The sequence below is a fragment of the Myxozyma melibiosi genome (assembly GCF_037950935.1).
Source record: "Myxozyma melibiosi strain Phaff 52-87 chromosome Unknown BZA70scaffold_3, whole genome shotgun sequence".
In the NCBI taxonomy this organism is placed as follows: domain Eukaryota; kingdom Fungi; phylum Ascomycota; class Lipomycetes; order Lipomycetales; family Lipomycetaceae; genus Myxozyma; species Myxozyma melibiosi.
The window spans coordinates 759788-781907 of record NW_027042917.1 but is presented as its reverse complement, the minus strand read 5'-3'; the positions used below and the strand labels follow the sequence as shown (position 1 = coordinate 781907).

Below are 22120 nucleotides of genomic sequence, written 5' to 3'. Positions count from 1 at the left end.
CGTTGATGCTGATAGTCAGATATACGAGTTGAGATTAATAGAAGAAGGTGATTAGGGAAGAAAAGAGAGAAGAGAGGTATGATGGTTTGTGTTATCTGATGCAGGATGCAGGGCTAACGGTGGTGATGTTGACAGTCGGGTACAGTTGTCTGAGATACAGAAGTGAATTGCAAGTGAGTAGTTCAGTCTTTTATTCTATAGAGAGCAAAACCTAATGATCTTGTCAGATAATTGTCTTCTATATATGAAAAACAGAGGTAAGGAGTGCTTAGAATATACACTACAACTACTCTAACACACTCTAGATGCTCGGATCAGAGAAACGAGCTATGCGATCTCTCTCAAACCACAACAGAGCAGAGCACGAGACGACAATAACCTGGCAGCCTAACCGGTTCCTGAGCTCGATCCTCCCACTATCCTCCTCAACATCAACATCATCTACACAGCCGACCTCGATAGAGAAGAGCCTAGAGAGCGACAAGGAGAATGGCAGACCGGGGTACAAGCAGCAGCACACAGCACAAGCAGCAGCACAGATGAGCGATTCGTCGATTCCGGCCGAGATAAGGCAGCAGATGGTCACGAACGGGGTCGGGTTCTACGGGATGATGAGGCGGCGGTCTGCTACCGCGAGCTCGAATTGGGATTGCGTGCTGCTGGATGATGCAGCGATTGATATCGGGTTGAGTGGTAGTAATGATTTAGGGAGCAGAGAGAGTGCAAAGAGGGAAAGGAGAGATACTGGAGAGGACGACGAGATGGTGCGGATCATGGGCGAGTACTGTCTGTGGAATAAGCGGCGGTCGGTCGTCGATCAAACAACCTCAACACCTTCTGCTCCTCCTCTCAGCATGGCAGTCACCGCGACCTCCCCCGGACGCGTGCGCAGACGCGAAGAAGGCGGCGCGATGGGCGACGTCGTCGGGCAATGCCACGACCTTTTGTTCGAGGAGGACTACATCCGCTGACATAATTGATTACGGGCCGAGATAATCCGGGCAGCCGCGGGCGCTGATTGGGCGTTGCGAGAAAGCGGGGCAGTCGGCCGGCTATAAGTGGCCTTCCGTGCTCACCCGAGCTTACGTAAGAACCGAGGGGTTCTCTATTCAATAGTCGTTGGTTGTAGTATTATTGTCAATTGTATCAATTGAATATCATTATATATTCAATTACAAGTCAATTGTATATCAACCGCTACTCAATTGATATCACAACTACATCCACCGATAACACCAGACCGGCAACAAAACCGCTGCCTCACTGCGGCGACTACCCCGCCGCGCCGCTTTCCCCCACAGCGACTTATTTCTGCTCCTCCTCCTCCTCCTTCCCTCCTCACCTCTTCACCTCTCCTCCCCTTCACCACCTCTCCTCACCTCTCCTCTCATGTCCTCCTCCTCCTCCCCCCCGTCGTCCCGCGCGGTCGCCATCTTCCGCAAACATGCCTCCGGCCAACTCGACGGCGAGCCTCACATGACCACCGACGACTTCGTCGCCGCCATCGCCCCCCCTAACGAGGACTACCACAAAATCGCCCGCGAGTCCTACGCCGTCCTCTTCTCCGCCGCCGACCGCTCCCAAAAAGGCCTCGTCTCGATCCAGGACTGGATCTACTTTGAAAACTTGCTCAAGAAGCCCGACGCCGAATACCAAATCGCCTTTCGGCTTTTCGACACCGACGGCAACGGCGTCGTCGACTACGACGAGTTTATCAGATACTACAACCAAAACAAGTCCGATAACTCCTTCCCCTTTGACTGGAACGCGCCATGGGCTTCTCTCTACTGCGGAAACAAAAACCGTCGTCATGCTATGACTTATGACCAGTTTGCCCAGATGCTCCGCGGTCTTCAGGGTGAGCGCGTGCGCCAGGTACACCCCCTTTCTCTCTTTCTCCCTTTCTCAATTACACCTCCCTCTCTCAACTTCTCTGAACTTCTCATCTAACAGTATCTAGGCCTTCCACTACTACGACAAAAAAGACACCGGCTTCATCGAGCCCTGGCAATTCCAGAAAATCGTCGAGCAGACCCAAAAACACAAGCTCTCCGACCGCCTTCTCGAGTCCCTGCACACCCTCTGCAACATCTCCTCGTCCTCCAAGATCTCGTACGCAAACGTGCGCGCGTTCCAAAACGTCATCCGCGAATCCGACATGGTCGACGTGATCGTCAAGGGCGCCTGCGAAAAGAGCCCCGACCACAAAATCACCCGCAACGACTTTGCCGACGAGGCCGCTCGCAAGACCCTCTTCTCGCTCTTCACCCCCATGGAGATCGACGTGCTCTTCCACTTTGCCTCGCTCGACAACTCCTCCGGCCGTCTTTCCGTCGACGACTTCCGCCGCGTGCTCGACCCCTCCTGGCAGGACCCCGAGATCCTCTACAACCTCTCCAAGGCTGAGAAAGTCGAGGCCGCCAAGAACGCGCTCAACGAGCCCTCGCAGTTCCTCTCCCAGGTCTTTGAGTCGGCCTACCACTTCCTCCTCGGCTCTGTCGCTGGTGCTTTTGGCGCGACAATCGTCTACCCCATCGACCTCGTCAAAACCCGCATGCAGAACCAGCGCTCGTCGTCAAAAGTGCCCGGCCAGGTGCTCTACAAGAACTCGCTCGATTGTTTCCGGAAAGTGATCCAGCGCGAGGGCGTTAAAGGCCTCTACTCTGGCCTCGGCCCGCAGCTCATCGGTGTCGCGCCCGAAAAGGCAATCAAGCTGACGGTCAACGATCTCGCGCGCGGCATGTTCACAGACGAAGAAGGAAATATTTCGCTCAAGGGCGAGATTCTCTCTGGCGCGTCCGCCGGCGCCTGTCAGGTCGTCTTCACGAACCCGCTCGAGATTGTCAAGATCAGACTGCAGATCCAGGGCGAGGTCAGCAAATCCGTCGAAGGCGCGCCGCGCCGGTCGGCGATCTGGATCGTGCGACACCTCGGCCTGCTCGGCCTCTACAAGGGCGCGACCGCCTGTCTCAGCCGCGACGTGCCCTTCTCGGCAATCTACTTCCCGACCTACAACCACATCAAGAAGGACTACTTTGGCGAGGGCCCCGAGAAGAGCTTGGGAACCGGCCAGCTCCTTCTCGCCGGCGCGGCAGCTGGTATGCCCGCCGCCTACTTCACCACCCCGTTTGATGTCATCAAGACGCGTCTCCAGGCTGAGGCGCGCGCAGGCCAAACCCACTACAAAAACATCGCGCACTGCGCGTCCACCATCCTCCGCGAGGAAGGATTCAAAGCATTCTTCAAGGGCGGTCCCGCGCGCATCTTCCGCTCCTCCCCGCAGTTTGGCTGCACGCTCGCCATGTACGAGCTCCTGCAAAAGATGCTTCCGTACCACCACTCCTCGGGCGCGACCGAGGCCGGCCACTCGATCCCGTCCGGCGAACCCAAGTCGATCGATCCGGACGCGCGCAACGCGGATTTCCTGCGGAGTCGCAACGCGCTCAAGATCTTGCTTGACATTGACGAGAACTTTGGCAAGCCGCCGACGCTGGATAAGCCTACGTTGAAGGACTCGTGGAAGTTCATTCCGGGGTTTAGAAGTTAAACTGATTCCACATCATTCTCTCTTTTTTTTTTTTTTCATCTTCATATCATGATCATTAATCAAGAAAGCAGGGGGGAAGGACGTGGCTGGATGGATAGACAGCGCGACTTTTTTCTGCTTTTTATCTTATTTTGTGTTTCGATCTATGTGTTTTGCTTTCCATATATCTATCAATTGTTATTTTCATTCTATATCCTACACCGTAGCAACATATATCATCCTCATCATTTCCCCTGATCTACACGGTCCAATGGATCAACAAACTCAAGATCCGCTCGTCCGCACCCCACATCGGAGTTAGCCCATTGTTTGTCTTCATTCTTATTGTTAGTCTTGTCTGTTCTTATTTGTTTATTCTTATTGTTATCTTGTCTGCTACTCGAAGGACTGCATTTCTCTATCAAAACTAGAAAATATCCTCCACCGCAGGCCATCCCAACTTCTTCTCCCCCACCCTCATCACCTCCACAGACTTCCTCCCCATCTTCTCCCGCACATCCCAATACTCCCCCGTGAACTTCCAATACTCCTCTCCCGTGATCGGATGTTTCGCCTTCGCGAACCACCGCGGCTTATGCACCGACCCTTCCATCTCCCGCTGCTTCCGCCGCGCCCGCTGCTTCTCCTCCAATCTATTCTTCTCCGTCGCCGCGAAATCATACTTCCCATCCTCCATCGCGCGCTGATCCGGCCGCAACCGCGTATCCGTCGGCGCAACCCACGGACGCAGGTTATCATTGATCGCGTTCAGCGTGATTGCGAACGGCGTCAAGTTAAACGGCGCCGTCGGCCGCGGATGGTTCTGCCACACCAAAAACGGCGGGTTGGGTCCGCTCAGCGTCTTTGTCACTTCAGACGAGATATTGCTCTGTTTCTTGGACAGGCCTGTGTTCACGCGCTTTAAAGTGCCGTCCGCGGCTGAGCCTTCGACTTCTTTGCTCAGTTGCACGAGCACGGACTCGGTGTCGCTCTGGTACCGTCTCCCGTAAATCTTGTCGTTCCATCGCCCGCCGACAGACCAGTACGGCCGTCCGGCCTTGTCGGTCACGGTCCCGATGACCTCGTACGCGCCCGAGCCGTACCACCCTCGCTGCTTGAATCTCAGCTTACACACCACCCCCGTCGTGTGATTCGTGATGATCATGTCGCCGTAGTTGTCCACCACGGGTGAGCCCGTGATGATACCCACCACAGACGACGTCACTTTCTTCCACGTAATCACTTCCTCGCCGCCTTTCGTCGGCCGGATGTGCAGGTACCATGTCCCGAGCGGGTTGATGTCGAACGACCGCCCGTTGAACTTGGACTTCACCGCGCTCTCACCGTAGTAATCCCACCGCGCAGACTCCGCCAGCGCGGCGCCGACCGGGGGATGATGCGACACCTGCTCGACCAAGAACCTGTAGCCCTTGTCGGGCCGACAATATTCGTACGTCTCTCCCAGGAGCGGGTTGAACGGTTTCGCGATCCGGTTGATTGTAGACGAGTACTCCGACGCCGCAAACGCAGCAACGTAAACCATCCGCAGCGCGGAATCCTCACACAGCGCAGCCTGGTCGAGCAGATCGGTATACTCCATATCCTCCGCCACGCGCTGCAGCAAACTCGTAGGCTCGTTGAACGACACCGGCAACGTCATCTTCGTCATGTCCTTGCCAATCATGCTCTTGAGAATTCCCCACAGACTAATCTTTGGCCGATCGTCTTCGTCCAGCGCGAGCCGCGTCCGGGGCGGGTCCTCGTATCCGTGGAACGAGCCCGTCGCGATCAATTCCTGCTGCTTCTTGCGCTGCGCCTCGGTTAGACCCTGATCCGCCGCCTTTGCGAGTTCAGTCGCAGAGTTGCTCGCCAACGGCACGACCGCCGACGACGACGACGCCGCCGCCGCAACAGACCCGACCGACCTCTTCTCTGTATTTTCTTCATTGTCGATCGCGTCAAAGAACTCATCCTCCTCGTCCTCGTTCATGACCGCCGTGAGCACCGCCGCCGACCCAGGCGACGTCACCTCCGCGTCATGCGTCCCGAGCACCTCCCGCAGCGCCTTCCGCGCCGCCTTGCGCTCTTCGACAACATCGTGCAGATGCCCTTCGATCTGATCGTTTTCCTCCGCCAACTGCCGCATGTTATCCTCCCAGATCCGCCGCAGCTCCGACTCGCGCTCGGCCACGTGCTTGAAGTACGCTTCGCGGTCGCTCGTCTGCCGCAGCAGCTGGTCCATCAGGTTCTTGAGACTCTTGAGCGAGAGCTCGTAGCACTCGAACGCGGCCTCGACTTTCGGATGCTCGCGCACGATCGCCTCGCGCTCTTCCGTCAACGACGCGGCAATGTCTTGCAAAATCTTGATCTCCATCTCGATCGAGTGCGCGACAACCTCGACCTGGCCCTTATGCGGCTCCTCCTGCATCGCGTGCTCAGAGTCGTCGTCGTCAAAGTCGTCTTTGAGCTCCCGGTCGTCCGCGTCGTCGTCGCCGTCGTCGTCGTCGAGCTCGAGACTGTTTTGGATACTATTCCCGCCGCTGTTGACGATCGGCAGGCTCATGTTTCGATCGCTCTCGCTGATCATCATCGACGACCGCGGCACGTTCTGCGGAACCACAAACCGGTCCGACGGCGTCGACTGCAGCGACTGCGTGTCGCCCGCAATCTTCTTCCGCATCCCGAGCGACTCTTGCAGCTTGGCCTGGTCCTTGGCGTGCTGGATCGCCTGCGAGAGAGCCCATACCCAGCGGTTGGCTTCGACGGGATGGTTTGCGCGGAGATGGTACCGAACCGATCCTTTACCAATGATTTCGAACCTCTGTTTCTCGGAAGAGTCTAGACGCAGCGTGGCAATGCGCATGTTGATCGATCCGCGGCAGGCGGTCCCGGTATCATCCTGATTTTTGTAATACGACAACACACCGTTCTCGAGCACGAACCAGCGCAGCTTGTATCCGCCCGTGTAGTTTGTCCATTTCTTCAGGTATCCTTTCATCCGCGGCGCTTCATTCGCAGAGTTTCCAGTGACAATCGACTGGTTCTTTGAAGCGGCCTTGAGCATCTTCTTGATGGTGTCGTCTCTGGCCAGGTCGACTGGCAGCTTACCCTTGCGATCGCGACGGAATGGATCGCCGCCGTGGTCGAGGATGAACTGCACCAGCTTTATATTTTTCGACCGCACGGAATCGTGCAGCACAGTGCTTCCGGTGTCGGGGTCTTGGCCGTTGATATCGAGCAACGCGGCTGCTCGTGGGTTGGCAAGAAGCTGCTCCAACGAAGCCGTGTCGCTTTTTTCAAAGTACGACTTCATCTCGGACGCGACCTTCTCAACAAACTGTGCTCGCGAGACCTGCATGGCCTGCGCCAGCTCCGGGTACCGACACATCTCGACGGGCTGTTTGCCCTCGTGATTGACGATCGTGTCGTTAATCTCCGGATGCGCCATCAGCAACGAGACCACGTCCTCGCGCCCGAGCAGGGCCGCCAGATGCAGCGGCGTGTTGCCGTTGACATCGGTCGCGTTGATGTCGACGAACGGGTTTTTGGCCGAGAGAATGTACTGGACAGTCGCCGGCGACGAGACCTGGACTGCGGTGTGGAGGAGCGTGAGCAGCTCTGCGGGCGCGCCGATCGATTTCTCGTTGTCGGCGTCGAGGAGCTTTTTGATGAACTCGAGGTCGTTGGACCGCAGCGCGCCGAGGAGCTTGTAGGTCCGGATTGAGTCTTCAAGTGATCCAGCTGGATTAGTGTTAGAAGTCGTTTGAGCAGGAAATGTAGTCGACATGCAGCATGTGTATAGCACATATATAATCACAGCTGAATGGTGATCGAGCACAAATCGTAGCAAGAAGAGGCAATCCACCCACCTTTTCTGATATTCAACGAGTCGCGCGCCTTTCTCGACATCACACTCACGGAGCTGCGAGTGCGCGACAGACTATTAAAACCGGGATCAAGAGTCAGCATAACTGCCCGCAGCATCAAACACAGAAGAGCACCCGAGGCTGGTCGACGATCTCGAAAGCCGACGGGGTAGGCGACGACGAAGCCCGAGGCTGTGCAGAGATCATTCGAGAGCAGCGGGAATTCCACAATGAAGCAAAAATAGAGCGTGATTGAGGACTCACCTGGGCTTTGCTGAAGCTTCGGGGTTCGACATGGCTTCAAGTAGCAACCGGCTCGAGCCGTGGGAAGAGCAGAGATCAAAGCAGGATTAGAGAAGCGCAGATGGGGAGCAGAGGTGAGCAGGCGAGGACCGCTTAAAGAGCTTCGACGACCGGGTGGCTGATGGAGCGGGCGGTCGAAGGTACGAGACCCCGCGCGGAGTTGGCGCTGACGTCATTTTGGAGGTGCCGTTGCGGTGAGCCGAGAAATCCGAATAGATTGAGATCTACAATGCAATGCAGGATTTGTGGTTATTGCTGTTTATATCGCATACATTACATTACTGATAAAAGAGCGTTGCTGCTAGATGACGATAGTGGCGCTGTTTGAGCATGAGCGAGAGCAGATATCGTATCTAATATGAAGAGAGGAGAGGAAGGAGAGCTATGAAGCGGAAGCAGCCAAGAAGTTCAAGTGAACAGCTCTACAGCTCTGCAGCTGTTCAGAGGCTCTGTTCAGAGCAGCGATAGAGATCATTTACAAACACAAAGTGAGAGGAGGAGGAAGAGGAAGACATAGAACGTCTGCTTGCAGGCTTCTGCTTTGATCTTTGCTTGATCTCTGCGGTGGCTGCTCTCAGTAGCTGTTTCCTTCATCTCCTTTTCCGTCTAGATCAGATGTATTTCTATCATTAACCATCCAAAACAGATCCTTCCTTCTCGTCGCCTCTCCTCTCTGCTCTCTCCTCCTTCTCTCTTCTTAACTTCTCGTAGCGCTGTTAAGTTGTACGCACTCCCAACAGGTTAGGGTTCGCTCGCCAAACCCACCACCACACTTTTCCACCTTCACATCTCAATAGAACGTACTCCTTCACCCCCCAGCAAAGATGTCTGAGCGAAAGACACTCAACAAATACTACCCCCCGAACTTCGACCCCTCGAAGCTCGAGCGGCGCAACCGGAAGCCAAAAGGCAAGGATGCGGTCGTCAAACTCCAGACCGTCCGACTGATGACGCCGTACTCGATGAAATGCACCAGCTGCGGCGAGTACATCTACAAAGGCAAGAAATTCAACGCGCGCAAGGAAAACACGGGCGAGAAATACCTCGGCATAGCGATCCTGCGGTTCCACATCAGATGCACGCGGTGCTCGGCCGAGATCACGTTCAAGACCGATCCGAAGAACTCGGACTACGTCTCCGAGCGGGGCGCGGTGCGCAATTTCGAGCCCTGGCGCGATCCGGAGAATAAAGACGAGACAGAGGAGGAGCGGTTGGATAGGTTGGAGAAGCAGGAGGAAGAGAACGCGATGAAGGAGCTTGAGACGAAAGCTGTCGACTCGAAGCGCGAGATGGAGATCGATGACGCGCTCGATGAGTTACGCACCAGAAACGCGCTTACTGAACATGTCAACCCTGAAAAATTGCTCGAGCTTTCAAAGCAGGAAGACGATGCGGCAGCTGTTGAAGCCAGACGGAAACAAGATGAAGAGGATGCCGAAGAAGCGCGAAAGGCCTTCGCTGAAGCTCGCAAACGGTCCGCCAGCGCTGAACCAAAACCTGATACTGCTCCTCATCCTCCACCTGCTGCTGCTGCGTCGACTAAGAAACCGACGCAAAAACAAATAAGTCCTCTCGACCTACTCAGGAAACGAAAGAGCGGGTTAAATTCCGCAAACTTGGGGATCATGAAAAAGCCCAAAGCTGTACAATAGTTCTTCATCTCTGGTTTCATCTCTGGATTGGCGTTTCTCTGCTTTTATACTCTTGTATAGTTAATGTGTATGATAATAGATATTAGGATAAATTACACTTCATCAAATCATATAAATAACGCAATAAAACAAAACATAGCTAAATAGAAAAAAAATAACACAAAATCAACTAAAAAACATCCACCTTTTTTACAAATACGGCATGAACGAATTATCCATCATCGCCAAATGTTTCGGGTTCACCGCCTGCGCAACCAAATCAATCACCGTCTGGTTCGCTGGAATCGTGCCCTTGCCTGGCTGTGCCAGCGACGCCGTCTTCTTCAAAATGATCTCAACGTTCAACTTCACAATCTCTTGCAGTTGCTGATCCTGTGCGCATGGCCGGTGCTGGAATGCATACCACGAACTAGAAATTCCACAACGTTAGTAAATCAATAAACCTAAACCAAACAATGAAAGATACATACATTATCTCATCTCTCACAAACAGCGTGATATACTGCTCCAAATCAAACTCCGGCATCGTCAAACATCTCGCAAACACCATCACCGACGGCGAAAACAATCCCTCCGTCGCGGCTGGTCCCATCAGATGCTGGATATTCGGCGTCAATCTAAACGGCACCTGCTCGCCATTGAAAAACGCAGGCGTCTGCGTCTGCGACGGAAGTGATGGCAGCGTCTCCGTCGCCCACGCTGACCCTGACGTATGTGAAATCAGCAGCTTGTGCGGCAATCGAGAGTTCAAACACATCATGTATGAAATAAACGCCACGCCCGCGTACGAGTACGAAAACTGCTTTCTAAACAGCCAGAAATCATTGAACGAGCTAAACGTCTTCATAAAATGATCGCGAAGAATCGTAGCCGGAACCATCGTGTTTTGGATATGACTCAGAATATCAATCTTGTCCGTCAAGATATCCGCCGTCCGCCCTTGTCGCGCTTCCGTAGCCTGTCGCAGCTTCTGAATCGTGTAAATCAGCGGCTCGTCTTTCTGCCTTCCTGTCCGGTGACAATAGTCCTCGTATATATTCTGCAAAGAACTAAAGTCCGGACTATCCTGAACAAGCCTGAAATGTGGCGACAGCGGAATAGCCGGCGCAACCACAAACTGCAGGTTCCGCCGCCGACTCTCGTTCCGACGCACAAGATTGCTGTTGAGAATCCGCAGCAGCTGCGTGATTCGCTCTTCCCGACGACAATGTCGCGCCGCTGGGTACTGGATCGTAAACGGATACGTTCGAGTGTCAGATCCACGGATCGTAATCCGGCGATAGCACAGACCTTGCACCCGCACAATATCCACCTTTGACAAAAACCGTTCAATCTTCACAAAGTGCGCGTTCGAATCCTTGTGCAGCAAATACTGTCCCGGCACATCAATCTCGTCAAACTTCTGGTAATGGAACTCGCTCAAATGCGCACTCAACGCTTCCAGGTTTAGTCTGTCCGACATCTGCCGACGATCCAGCTTCTCTTCGAATCTGTCTCGCCACATCCGCAGTTTTCTCAGATATGTCTGGATATTGGGCACTTCATGCACAAAATCAGCTTCGAAAGCAGCCTATATAGCAAAAAAAGTTAGCGAGGCTGTTCTGATATACATTATACAAATGACTAGTGCTCACCTTCAAGTACTTGGGCAAAATGCTGTCTGCAAATTTGGAAATGTTAACTTCGGCAGCAGGAGGCAGCCTGCTATCATCATTCGGCGCCGGAAGACGGCTCATGTACTACAACCAGCATCGTCAGTATAAAAATCTCAATCAGAACAAAAGTAAGAAAAAACTCACCTGGACTCCATCACTCAACAAAGCCACAACCAACCTATACGCATCTTCGTCTTCAGTGCACTTAAATCTCTGATAGATCTGGTCCACAAAAGTCTCCATCGAAAGCGACAGCAAAGGATAAGCAGTCTTTAATATTCCGAGAATCTCGTCAACATACTCCCATGGCTGCAGGGGAGCAATCGGATGAGCACCCGCCGCCGCTGCCGCTTGCATCGCCGGCGATCCGCCTGCAGGCACGGGCGTACCTCCAGGCTGACCAGGACGATTCATCATATGTGGCACCGCCGCGTTCGCGTTCACTGGTGTTCCTGGTGCGATTTGCGGACTACTAGCAGCATCATTGCTATTAGTATGTTGAACCAACGGCGATCCAGGAATCGACGCTTGCTGAAGTGAAGGCGAATTCCGCATCGCAGCCGCGCCAGGTTGAGCGTTTCTTAAAGCGCTCTGCCTTGAGGCTTCGCGCTGAGAGGCTTGCATGGCTTGCCGCTGGAGAACGGTGTAGTCCTCCTTTGTCGTTCGCAAAGAAAAGTGAAGAGCCTGCCGGAAGATGTTAGTATATCAATATGACAACACAATAAATCGATGGAAACGCACCTGGGGATAGCTCTTTGCAATTCTTATCAGAATCTTGCGAACCAAGCGAGCCTCTTTATGAGACAAAGAGGTCAAAAGCTGAGGAATGTATGTGATCCAATACCACACAGGCACATCTCCAGTGAAGTTGTCAAATGCCTGAGACAAAACCTGAGAGCTGTCGTCCAGGCTAATGAGCCACAAGATGCGACCCAAGAACCGACGAACTTTGCCGTTGCGGTAGAGCGCAGCAGCTTGCATGTAGCAGCTGATTGCGTGGGCCGCGTTGCTCATATTGTTTGTAGCCTTGAACCTGCAGTCATGGAAATAAGCCCACTCAGCCCACGATCGGGATAAACCAAAGTCGATCTGAACCGCGTTCGAAAATGTCTGGTTGGCGTCCTCCCACCGTTCGAGTTTGGCGAAAAACATAGCTTTCAATGTGAAAAACTCGGCTTTCTGCTCTGAAGTGAAATAAATCAGGTTCGTGTTGCTGATAACATCAAGTCCAGTACGCAGCTCGTTGGGGTTCTGGTAATGGCACTTTGCCTGCTCACGCAACTTCAAGAACGCTTCCTGGATCTCGATGTTAGGAAGCGAGTAGATCTTGGTCAGCTGGCCGATACAAACGTCAGCCATGCCATGTTTGCGAGCAACATGAGCAAAGCGATTGATGATCCAAGCAATCTCATGGTATCCCCGGTACGACGTCGAGTTGGTGGCCGAGTTGTTGCCATACTGAGCCTGAATCTGCGGAACAAGGGGGATATAGTATCTGTTGATCACCGAGAACACGTGCTGTCGCCAGGCTACCAGATCTCCCCAGACATTGATGTCATCCCAGGGATTAGGAAGACGCTCGCGCCAAGCTTGCAAAATCACTTTCATTTCCTGCGCCTTGGTCTCAACATTGTTCACGTCTGTGCTGACCAAATTCTTGTACAACTGCGAGGCTTCCAGCAACTCGACAAACTGTTGGAAAGCTTGCAGAAGAGGAATGTGCGCATTTGTAAGTGTCTTGGGAAGCGAATTCCACTTGCGCAAGGTGAGCTGAATGCCTTCATCGCAGCACTTGGAGAGCTCGGTGGTTGAGCCGTCAGCTTTTTGCGAGAATTTCTGCAAATACATGAAAGCCTCGAAAATGTAGCGACGAGGAGTCGGAACATCCATAATGCTCTTGATTGACTGCTCCAAAGGCTCCTTTTCAGCAGTCCAATCAGCCAAACGCCAGGCACACTCAAGCAACAAATCAGTGAACCCTTCGTGCTTGGCCAACTCAGACAAGATATCCCACTGCTGTAATTTCTCTGCTGACAGAATCCAATGATCTTCCCACAGAATATACTCAGACTCGGAGTATGGTAGCGCTCCGCTGCGAGCCTTGATCTGTGCCGTCTCGTACATCTGCTGCGCCTGATTCCAGAGACCGAGCTGCTCGTACGAAATAGCCGTATTCGTCTCAACATACTGGCACCGTCTTCGCCACTGTCCGTAAAACATATCGTCCTCCTGTAAAGCCGCATACATCTCAACCAAAGCGTCCAAGTTGCTCTCCTTCACTGTTTGACTGTCAGTCTGGGGATGCAGCTCAGCTTCCTCCAGAATCTGCATGGTTGTATACCAGGCATTATAGGTCTTGCCCAGGTACTTCACCAAATGAGGAGGAAGCTGAACCGGTTGGTCGCATTTGGTCATTCCCTCCAACAAAACCTGAATGGTGTTTGGTGTCTTGTCCACCTGTCGAGTCTGAAAGTCCTTACTCAGAAGGGTGATGAAATTGCGAGAAACGTCCTGGCGATCACGCGCCCCGACAGTGGACCAGGCAATAGGAAAGAACGCGACCCAAGCTTTGCGAACCGCATCCGCATCATAGTAGAATAACTCCATAAGCGGCTCGAAAAAGTCCTTGCAAGTGATTGCAGCACTCTCAGTCATGAATTTCTGATGACGCTGCAGATACTTCTCAAACTGGTCGGTTATGATGTGTTCGGTTCGGTTCTCGATAGTGCTCGTCAGTGAGTAGAATGACGGCATCTTGAAATCCTTCTCGCCCAGATAGATCCGCGAGTCCGGCAGTATCGACCCAAACAGCAACTGAGTAGCCTGATTGATCCACAACGAGTCGTTGAGACTATCCCAGTTCTGATCCTTGACCACATACATAAACCGTTTCCAAAGCGACTTGTCCAGACTATCGCCAAATATCTTCATGAACCGCTTTCTGATCTCGACGTTGTTGATCCGAGTTCCAACCAAGAAGGCATGCTCCAAACGAACGGTAAGTTCGGTACGAACCAGCGATGGCGTCTCATAAATGTCAACCACCAATCGATAAAACTTCTCAGTCAACGAAGGATCTTGACGATTCTCAAACACCATCATTTTGGTGATGATACCCGTCTTCTCCTTCAACAACGGATAGAGCTCCGAGTTACTGAAAATCCATCCGCGAACAATCTCCAAAATCTTCATGCAAAGCCCAATATCAGTCGATCGATCAACGAGCTGACTCAAGACGCTGAGGAAAACACGCCTTTGATCCTCCAGGTGCGAGATTCGATCCGCCCCAATCTGTAGAATTTTCTCCAGCATACTGACAATCTTCTTCGGCTCCAGCTCCGCCCCATTAGCCTGTCCGTCCACTGGTGTGCCGCCTGTATTTCCTGCGGCCGCCGCCGCTGCTGCTGCTACTGCTGCTGCGCCCTGTTGACTAGCAGCCAAAGCCTTTGCCGCCGCGCCATTCGCTCCATGCGCATTGGCTGCATTAGCCGCTGCCGCCGCCGCCGCTGCTGCTGCTGCTGCCACTGCTGCCGCCTGAGCACCTCCTGGTTGCATCTGTGGAACATTCACCATAATGTGATCTTTGCAGAGCTTGCCAAAAGTTCTCATGAGCACAGGTAGGAGCGGGTCAATCGCCTGTGGTCTGTACTCGCAAAGCGTACAAGACAACAAAACACTCGAAACAAGCGCTTGACCGTTATTGAAGTTCTCCTGAATCACGCTGCTGATCAGAGAAACAAAGCTAGAGCTCTGCTCTTGTCCAGACTGATCGCTGCTCGCCGAGTTGATGGCGCGCAGAATCCGCGCCAAGACCGGCTGAAGGCACTCTTGCACCTCTTCGACATCTGAGTGGATAGACCTATTCAACAGCTTTTCCAGCTGTTCCAAATTGGCCAGAATCCACTCGTCTGACTTCTGATCCAGTGTCACTCGAATAACCTGGAGGGCATTGATGTACGATACCAAGGTCGCGCTTGAGAGTGAGTTTTGCGCCAGGCTCCGCTCGAAGAATGTCAGCTTGACGTTTACTTCAGACCAGAGTCCCGGTCCCAAGAACTGGTGCAGAATATTGACGATTCGGCGCGCAAGAGGATTCTCGGTTGCCTTCTGTGGAGAAATGCATGCGAAGCGAATGAGATATGTGATTGTAGCTTCCCGCATCAAGAAAGGTACCAGGATTTCAGCAGGCTTGTTTTCGCCTGCCGATGCCGGCGACTGTGTCGATTGAACTTCGGCGGGTTGGTTAGGCGCCGGCGATCCTTGTGATCCTTGCTGCATCTCCTCAAATCTTCGTTTGCGAGACTCCGGAGAGAGAGGCATCGGACTGTTTGTTCCCGCAGTCGTTGTCTCTGCTGCTCCGTCTTCCGACAGCGACATTTTGCCGATACGAGTCTTCTCCCACTTCAAAATCAACTCTGCCAAGTCAACGGACAGAATCTGGTTTTCGGAAGGCGAGTTTGTCATGAATCCAAGCTTCGGCATGGCTCCCACAATCATGCCAAAGAAATGGTCTCGCGACTCGTAAAACAAATCAGGGTGTCGAACGATAAACTGATAGACGTTGATCACCTGACTGACGTTGTGCCCATCCTCGGAAAGGACTCGTCTGGCGTACTTCGACCACAGCGGGAATCGACTCTCTGATCCGAACCGCTTAGGAAGAACGGAGGCCAGCAGATCAAGAGCCTGCTTCACGAGCACTCGTGCGTCGCTATGATGAGCTTTCAGCAACTGCACGTAGATCTGGAGAGCGATCTTGAGCGGCGTTTCATAAGCGACAATGAAATACGCAATGAGAACAGACGCCGCTTGTTTGCTGATGACATCTTCGAGCTTGATATAGTTCCAGCCAACTTTGATGATGTCCTTTCTGATATCAGCAACAGAGTTCGAAGCATGATGAAGTAGAATAGCAGACATCTGCAAGAGCTGGATTCTGTACAGGTCCTGGTACTCTGAGCTGTCTTCCACAAGATCACTCAAAGCTGGTTTCCAGATCTTGGTATGAACACCTTCGATCCATGACTTTTCAAGAAGCTGGTTCAGATTGTCTGACCGATGTACTTCCATCATCAAGGTCGAGTTGACAATGTACTGGAAAATGAAGCACCGGGTCGCTGTGGATGCTCCTGGCTGGTTGAAGTATTCGATCGACTTTGTCAGATAGTATTGTCTCTTCTTGAGTGACTGCGACCGCACAATGTTGTTGAAAATGTAGTTGTACACGGCAGGCGTACCCTCGATACTCTTCGTAGCAATCGAGTCAACAACCTTGAATATGATGTCCATGTCGTCCTCATTATTTTCACTGTAAAGGATGCACATGTTGAGCAGCTCATCAAGGGCTTGCTTAACACCCAGATGCACAGGAGACGCAAGCTGTCGAGAGCGCGCAAACACTCTGAGCCAGTTAGCATTCTGCAACAGCAAGACAAGCTGCTCTTTCTGCGTTCCGATCCAGTCCTTCTTCTGATTAGCGACGGCGCTGAGCACGTAAATCATATTGACGACAGCCCCACACTTGTCCTCATTATTCGCGATATCCAGCGCCCGCATAATCAGACTGGGCAGGCGCGCGACCAAAAGCTCGCGCAGCTCTGTACTCTTTTCGTCAGCGACGAGATGGACAAAGATCTTGCCGAACCTCCGGTCTGCCAACTTGGGAGCAAAGTACTCCATCGTCTCCTTGGGGTAGCGCACTGTGAATTTGACGAGCGCAGGACGGAAGGGACTATCGTGATACCTTCGAAGGTGCTCCTCCAAGTAGATCACTGTCGTCACCAATCCCTCCATAAATCGGCTGGCCTCGGCAGGAAGCAGATGGTAGATATTCATAATCGCAGCAATGATTTTGATGTTGTGCTGACTCATGAGCTGCTTGCCGGAAGCCTGATAGAGATTCATCGGCTCGGCCCATGCTTTGAGATGATCCAGCAGTTTGGTGCCGATTTCGATCTTGAAGTAGTTCGTCAGCAGTTCAAGCAAGATCGCAAGGCCATCTAGTCCCGCAATAGTGAGTCTCCGATGGTCCGACAGGTTCATAAGAATTGGTCGCAATCCGTTCTGAAGCAGATCTTTAGGCAGCTTGTGGTTTTGCGAAAGCACGGCCTTCAACCCTTCGCTTGCGGCATTGACCACCTTCTTCGATCTAGAGTATAGAGTCTTGAAAAAGACCGCAATGATCTTTGCCCGCGTCTGGGCCTGCTGACCTGGATGACTCTGGAAAAACTCTGGGCTCATCATAGCAATCGTGAGCAAGCGGATGCACACAATACGCAACTGCACGAGCTGTTCGTAGAAGCCGTATTCCATCGCCCGCTGGGGATGCGGCGCAGCTAAGAGTGCGTCGTCGTCCGCATCCGCCAGGGCCAAGGCCTCCATCAAAAGACGGAGTAGTTCATCGCCGAACTGAATGAACGAGTTCTCGAGACTGAGACAGAACGTCATCGCGTCGATGTTTCCAATCTGCATGGGGAAAGGAAGCGCACGAAGAGGTTTTCCGTAAATTGAAACCAGAAGCGAGTTCTTAACAGAGGACAAGAGCTCGTGCAGCGGCACTTGCGTTAACGTTGACAGCAGACGAAGAGACTCTTGAACAGTCTCGCGGACAATCTGATGTGAGTTCGAGACTTCGTAGAAGAGAGTGCCAAGCACTTGATGGAACATCCGCGTGGATAGTTCCTCCCGAGTCATGTTCTGGTTGCAGACCGTGAGAACATGCTTGATAAGCTCCTTCGCGTCGTCCTGAGCAAGACTGGGTAATTCGGGCGGGATATCTTTAAGCACGAACAGAAGCGCTCTGAGAATATCCGACTGGCGCTTCATTACCCATTCACGATTGAGCTCAAACTCAGTTAAGAGCACCTTGAGACCCAGGCAACCACCGGCTTTGTTGTACCAAGGCTCTTCAAAGCACGAATGACAGAACACAGCGGCCAGATATTTAAATACTGGGAACTTTTGCGCCGATTCCGGGTCTCCAAAGATATCGATGCAGCATCGGTAGATGACTCTGATTGCCTCCTTTGCGGCCTCGCGGACCGGAACCTTGTAGGATCCGAGCGCGTCGGAAATAGCCTGGTACAAAAGTCTGAAGTCAAGGCACTGGGGATCGTGGTCGGTGACCTGGAACGGACGCTTGTCGCGCTTGACTTCGAGAATAACTTTGCCAATTTCGAGCATGACGACGTGCTCGCACAGGTCAGCAATGAGCTTTCCGGCATCCTCGCGAACTGAAGTGATTGCAGCCGCATTGAACACATATGTCAGGATCTTGAGGAACATCTCATTCTGAGTGTGCAGTTTTTTGATCGACTTTGGCGTGCTTGATAACGAGAACTTTGGATCGGGAGGAATCATGCCTGTCCGAATGGCATTTGCGCACTCTTGCAAAATCTCTCCTGTCTCGGGTCCAAGATTCGACGAGTCAATGAAGAGCTTGGTGGTTGTCGCCAACAGCTTGAATGCCTCGACACGATAATGCATGTTTGCTCTGTAATCCACGATCGCACGGAAAACGGCATCCAGACCGGTAGAGATCGGGAATGAGCGGCGACCGTTGAGTCCGTTGATTTCAATCATGATAACGGGATCATCAGCTTGCAGGTTATCGTTCTTGAGGTTCTTAGGCGGTTCAAGGAAACGACGATTACGGCCTCCGAGCTTTCCTAGAATGCGCAATGTGGTATGACTCGGCTGGTGCGGATAAGGCAGAGGCTTGAGATGAGTCCATAGAGCTTGCATCACCTCGTCAATCACTGGCTCGATAATATTGTCGAAGTAGTCTGGTGTCAAGTTATCGACACAGAGCTCGAGCGTGCGGAGACCTTGACTGACAAGATCCTGAGAGCCGGTGAACGAGATCACAAGAGGACGCATGAGATACTTGAGATGAGGCACAAGTACACTGAGACGCACAGGGACCGTCAAGCACAGCTCGACATACAGATCTCGCTCTTGAGGCTTCCGAGCAGTAAGAAGAAGGCGATTGAGAGATTCCAAGAGAACTTGCAAAAGAGGCAGAAATTCTTTGTACAAAAGCTCAAATCGTCCACCTCCGATGCTACGGAAGAACGTCCGCAGTAGCAGATAGTAATTCAGAGGATCCTCCGCCGTAGTAGCGAGCGACATCGACTTGAGTATCAGGTTGCACAGGTGCGGCTGGAAAACTTCCTCGTTGGTGGTCGAGAACAGGTTAACAGCCATGAACGACAACTTGAACAGCCGAATCAGCAAATTCGCACGCAGGGGGTCTCCCTTGCCAATATCCGGCAAACGCTCCATCAGGAAGTTCAGAAGTATTCCAGCAAAGTTGGCAGACGTAGGCTCGCTAGCGAGGAAGAATTGAGGAACATGTAGTAATGAAGTGTTTCGCATCATCGCCTCAAACAAATACGGCAGCTCAGTCTCGACAACTTCGTGGAAAGCCGCGGGGTCGATGTGAATAAAGACAGTCGCAAATGTCTCTAGAAGCTCTTTCTCTTCCTTTGAGCTCGTGATAGGAATATTTGGTCCAATTGAATCGTAGCTGCCAGCCCGGTGTGCATCGATAACCGCCTTGTCACGAACAGTCGCATAGTATGAGAAACCGTTTGCACCTTCACGGAAAAGCGTCCGGAAAATAGAGACCTGCTCATAATTGAATCCGCGAGCTGTCTCGTTCCATTGAGCAGCGTTGATGTTGCTGATATCAGATGTTGGAGGCGGGTTGCACGACTTCAAGCCAAACATGATCGTTTTCAATCCGTTGAGTAAGTTCTTGAAAAGATATCGCCCATCTCTCATTCCATCCGCAACAGTGTCGGGGTGCAACTTGATAGGAAACGCGCTCATGATGTCGATATGGTCGAGGTCGGGTTTCTCGTCCGTCGATTCTTCTGCCTCGTCGGGGAATTCAAACGGCTTGCCTTTCTCTTCTTCTCGAGTAATGCTAGCGATTGGGTCGATCGGTCTCTTGTCAACTTTCTCGGAGCTGTGTAGTAAAGCGTTTTTGTAGTTTCTGTTCAGCGCGGCGAATTTCTCAGCAAAGGCATTCAATATGAAGATTATCAATTGTCGTCCTAAAAAAATTATAATCACGTTAGAAAACTCAAAGCCAGATCAACCACCTGTTCACGTAGCAGCGATGTACATACCTTCAACCTTGTTTGGAAGCTTCATGATTCTCTCAACCAAATTCAGTAAAAGTTTGGCGCTCATGGTCTGGAAGCTTGCAGCTAAAGTGTTATCTTGTAGGTTTCGCGAATATACTTCGACAGTCATCCAGATTTGCGAGGGGTTCAGTTCTGCACGAACGTGATGGAGAAGATCGGCGACCATGCTGTAGGCAAGAGGTCTAGTGAAATGGTAGTCAGTATAAAGAAGACTTAATGACAAAATTGGGACGGGAGAGTATTTACCTCAACGTCTCATGGACCGTTAAACCATCGCCAATCAAAACCTTCTCGTTCAGCAGAAGATCCACTTTAGGGATGAATATCACGCGGAAATCTGTCGACAGAATATGTCTGGTAGCAACCAAAAGTTCCTAAATAATAATTAGCACCGCTGTCCAATAGCACGAGTGATGTGGTGATGCATACTTTTCGTGAGGCGGATAACTCTCGAGGACAATCCTTCAGAAGCCGGATGACGAAATCCGGAATCAGATGGTTGTACTTCTTTAGCGCTGGTGCAAAGCCTCTCAAAACATAAGCCAAGAATGACATAGTCTAGGGAACAGTTAGAATTATCCTAATCATCGATCAAAACTGTTAAAGCTTACCTTCACTTGAGCTGTAATGAATTCACCAAACGCCGTCCTATTTTTGATCGCAGAAGAGACGGAGGTAAAAATCTCGCCTCGCGACGCAGCAGCGGTGTGGGCTTCCGCCTGTGGGGCTGCCTGCAACGAAAGCATCTAGATAACAAGATCCAATTAGCGTTGGACTGAAACCAGGAGGTAGGAACAGAGGGTATACGTACCTCGACAATCAAGGGAACAAAAATTGGTAGATTGTCATTGACGGATTGCTTGTGCGTTGAGAAAAGTAGGACGACGATGATCGGGCATTCCGTGAGCACACGGAAGCTGTACAGACTCTTAGGGAGTGACTTTGCGGGCTGAGTCTCGCTTCCTATCTCGTTTGATAGAGAGGGAGACATTGGCCGCGGTGATTGGAAGTTGAAGTTACTGGGCTAGATTTGCGAATCAGCATCAGATCTTGCTACCAGGGAATAAAAAAGGAGAGGATTACCGTTGAAACGCTAGTAATACTGCTAGAAGGCTGAGTCCCGTGAGAATCGAACGATTCCTTCACAACCATCGGCATATTTTTGTACATCTCCACGACGAGATCGAGGAAAGGCTGAACCTGGTCGTCGAGCGCGGTTTTGAAACTTCGGTGGAGGACGGTGATGATCTTCATACAGAGAACTCCGTTCTCTTCGTTTTCTATCCGCAGCGCGGCCATGAGGAGCTGCATGACTTGGGTCGCGTACGGTTTGAATACCTCGTTCATTTGGAGACGGTGGATGATCTCGAGCACGCAGTTTCGCAGTTTCTATAGATCACGGGCTTGATGTCAACAACAGCTTCCAGACAGTTAATAAAGATGTAGTAGGCATTACCTGTTCAGGGGAAACAGTCAAAAAGCTAGGCGGAAGCGTCTCGAGAATCGAAATCAGAACGGGCATGATTCGGTTCAGGAATTTGGGGTATTCCTGGGCCGAGTAGAAGGTCTCGAGCACGTCGCGTAGCTCGGCTGCGACGGTGACTTTCGTCTTCACATCTAATCATAATAAACCAACTCGTTAGTTCCCACTTGATCTTCTTTCCCTTTGTCTCTCGATAGATATAGGCGGCAAGCGGTGTGGAATAAGAATGTTCTCTGGACCCAGCACGCGCATCAACAAGGAACACATACCTAGACTTGCATCAGACAGACGCTGAGCGTATGTCTCGGCTGTAACACCGACCATATTGTCTGATCGCCTCTTGCTTTAGATCAGCAACTAGAGCGCAAAGTGCGCAGGACAGTCGGAGGTTGGAGAAAGGTGTCTAGCAGCAGACGCGATTGAAGGGAGGGATAGTCGCTCGCGCGCGAAGACCGAGGGGGATACACCTTATTTGAAATCAAT

At 52.0% G+C, this 22120-nt stretch overlaps 6 protein-coding genes across 6 annotated transcripts; 4 read left to right on the top strand and 2 right to left on the bottom strand.

Annotated features, from left to right (window-relative positions):
• The first annotated feature begins 140 nt into the window (after positions 1 to 140).
• Positions 141 to 1153, top strand: BZA70DRAFT_132098 (uncharacterized protein). Its single transcript, XM_064909567.1, has 3 exons — positions 141 to 173; positions 228 to 257; positions 306 to 1153. Exon 3 carries the CDS (start codon positions 306 to 308, stop codon positions 969 to 971), a length of 666 nt encoding a protein of 221 aa, XP_064769358.1. The 5' UTR covers positions 141 to 173; positions 228 to 257; the 3' UTR covers positions 972 to 1153.
• Position 1154: 1 nt separating this feature from the next.
• BZA70DRAFT_132093 (uncharacterized protein) lies at positions 1155 to 2054 on the top strand. The gene has a single exon (XM_064909566.1). It carries the CDS (start codon positions 1390 to 1392, stop codon positions 1948 to 1950), a length of 561 nt encoding a protein of 186 aa, XP_064769357.1. The 5' UTR covers positions 1155 to 1389; the 3' UTR covers positions 1951 to 2054.
• BZA70DRAFT_276319 (mitochondrial carrier domain-containing protein) lies at positions 1854 to 3741 on the top strand. Its single transcript, XM_064912282.1, has one exon. The coding sequence runs from the start codon at positions 2159 to 2161 to the stop codon at positions 3545 to 3547; it is 1389 nt and encodes a 462-aa protein (XP_064769356.1). The 5' UTR covers positions 1854 to 2158; the 3' UTR covers positions 3548 to 3741.
• On the bottom strand, positions 3742 to 7931 carry BZA70DRAFT_276315 (putative oxysterol binding protein). The gene is made up of 3 exons (XM_064912281.1): positions 7657 to 7931; positions 7396 to 7466; positions 3742 to 7267 (listed from the first exon to the last, which is right to left on the bottom strand). Exons 1-3 carry the CDS (start codon positions 7686 to 7688, stop codon positions 3954 to 3956), a joined length of 3417 nt encoding a protein of 1138 aa, XP_064769355.1. The 5' UTR covers positions 7689 to 7931; the 3' UTR covers positions 3742 to 3953.
• Positions 7932 to 8519: 588 nt separating this feature from the next.
• BZA70DRAFT_236860 (CWC16 protein) lies at positions 8520 to 9347 on the top strand (the record flags this gene model as incomplete). The annotated part of the gene is made up of 1 exon (XM_064910396.1): positions 8520 to 9347. One exon carries the CDS (start codon positions 8520 to 8522, stop codon positions 9345 to 9347), a length of 828 nt encoding a protein of 275 aa, XP_064769354.1.
• Positions 9348 to 9441: 94 nt separating this feature from the next.
• BZA70DRAFT_132136 (transcription-associated protein 1) lies at positions 9442 to 22058 on the bottom strand. Its single transcript, XM_064909568.1, has 13 exons — positions 21907 to 22058; positions 21611 to 21771; positions 21238 to 21543; positions 20966 to 21178; positions 20766 to 20900; positions 20584 to 20712; positions 20401 to 20528; positions 20137 to 20336; positions 11744 to 20061; positions 11147 to 11686; positions 10982 to 11086; positions 9818 to 10917; positions 9442 to 9756 (listed from the first exon to the last, which is right to left on the bottom strand). The coding sequence occupies exons 1-13, from the start codon at positions 21959 to 21961 to the stop codon at positions 9537 to 9539; spliced, it is 11610 nt and encodes a 3869-aa protein (XP_064769353.1). The 5' UTR covers positions 21962 to 22058; the 3' UTR covers positions 9442 to 9536.
• Between the last annotated feature and the right edge of the window lie 62 nt (positions 22059 to 22120).

Coding starts and splice junctions, on each gene's coding strand:
- BZA70DRAFT_132136 (XM_064909568.1), bottom strand. CDS start 21,961: ATGGTCGGTGTTACAGCCGAGACATACGCTCAGCGTCTGTCTGATGCA. Junction 11,687..11,743: donor TTGCAAAGAGCTATCCCCAG/GTGCGTTTCCAT, acceptor ATCTTCCGGCAG/GCTCTTCACTTTTCTTTGCG. Junction 11,087..11,146: donor TGTTGAGTGATGGAGTCCAG/GTGAGTTTTTTC, acceptor TGCTGGTTGTAG/TACATGAGCCGTCTTCCGGC.
- BZA70DRAFT_132098 (XM_064909567.1), top strand. CDS start 306: ATGCTCGGATCAGAGAAACGAGCTATGCGATCTCTCTCAAACCACAAC.
- BZA70DRAFT_276315 (XM_064912281.1), bottom strand. CDS start 7,688: ATGTCGAACCCCGAAGCTTCAGCAAAGCCCAG. Junction 7,467..7,656: donor GAAGCTTCAGCAAAGCCCAG/GTGAGTCCTCAA, acceptor CGGTTTTAATAG/TCTGTCGCGCACTCGCAGCT. Junction 7,268..7,395: donor CTCGTTGAATATCAGAAAAG/GTGGGTGGATTG, acceptor ACACTAATCCAG/CTGGATCACTTGAAGACTCA.
- BZA70DRAFT_132093 (XM_064909566.1), top strand. CDS start 1,390: ATGTCCTCCTCCTCCTCCCCCCCGTCGTCCCGCGCGGTCGCCATCTTC.
- BZA70DRAFT_276319 (XM_064912282.1), top strand. CDS start 2,159: ATGGTCGACGTGATCGTCAAGGGCGCCTGCGAAAAGAGCCCCGACCAC.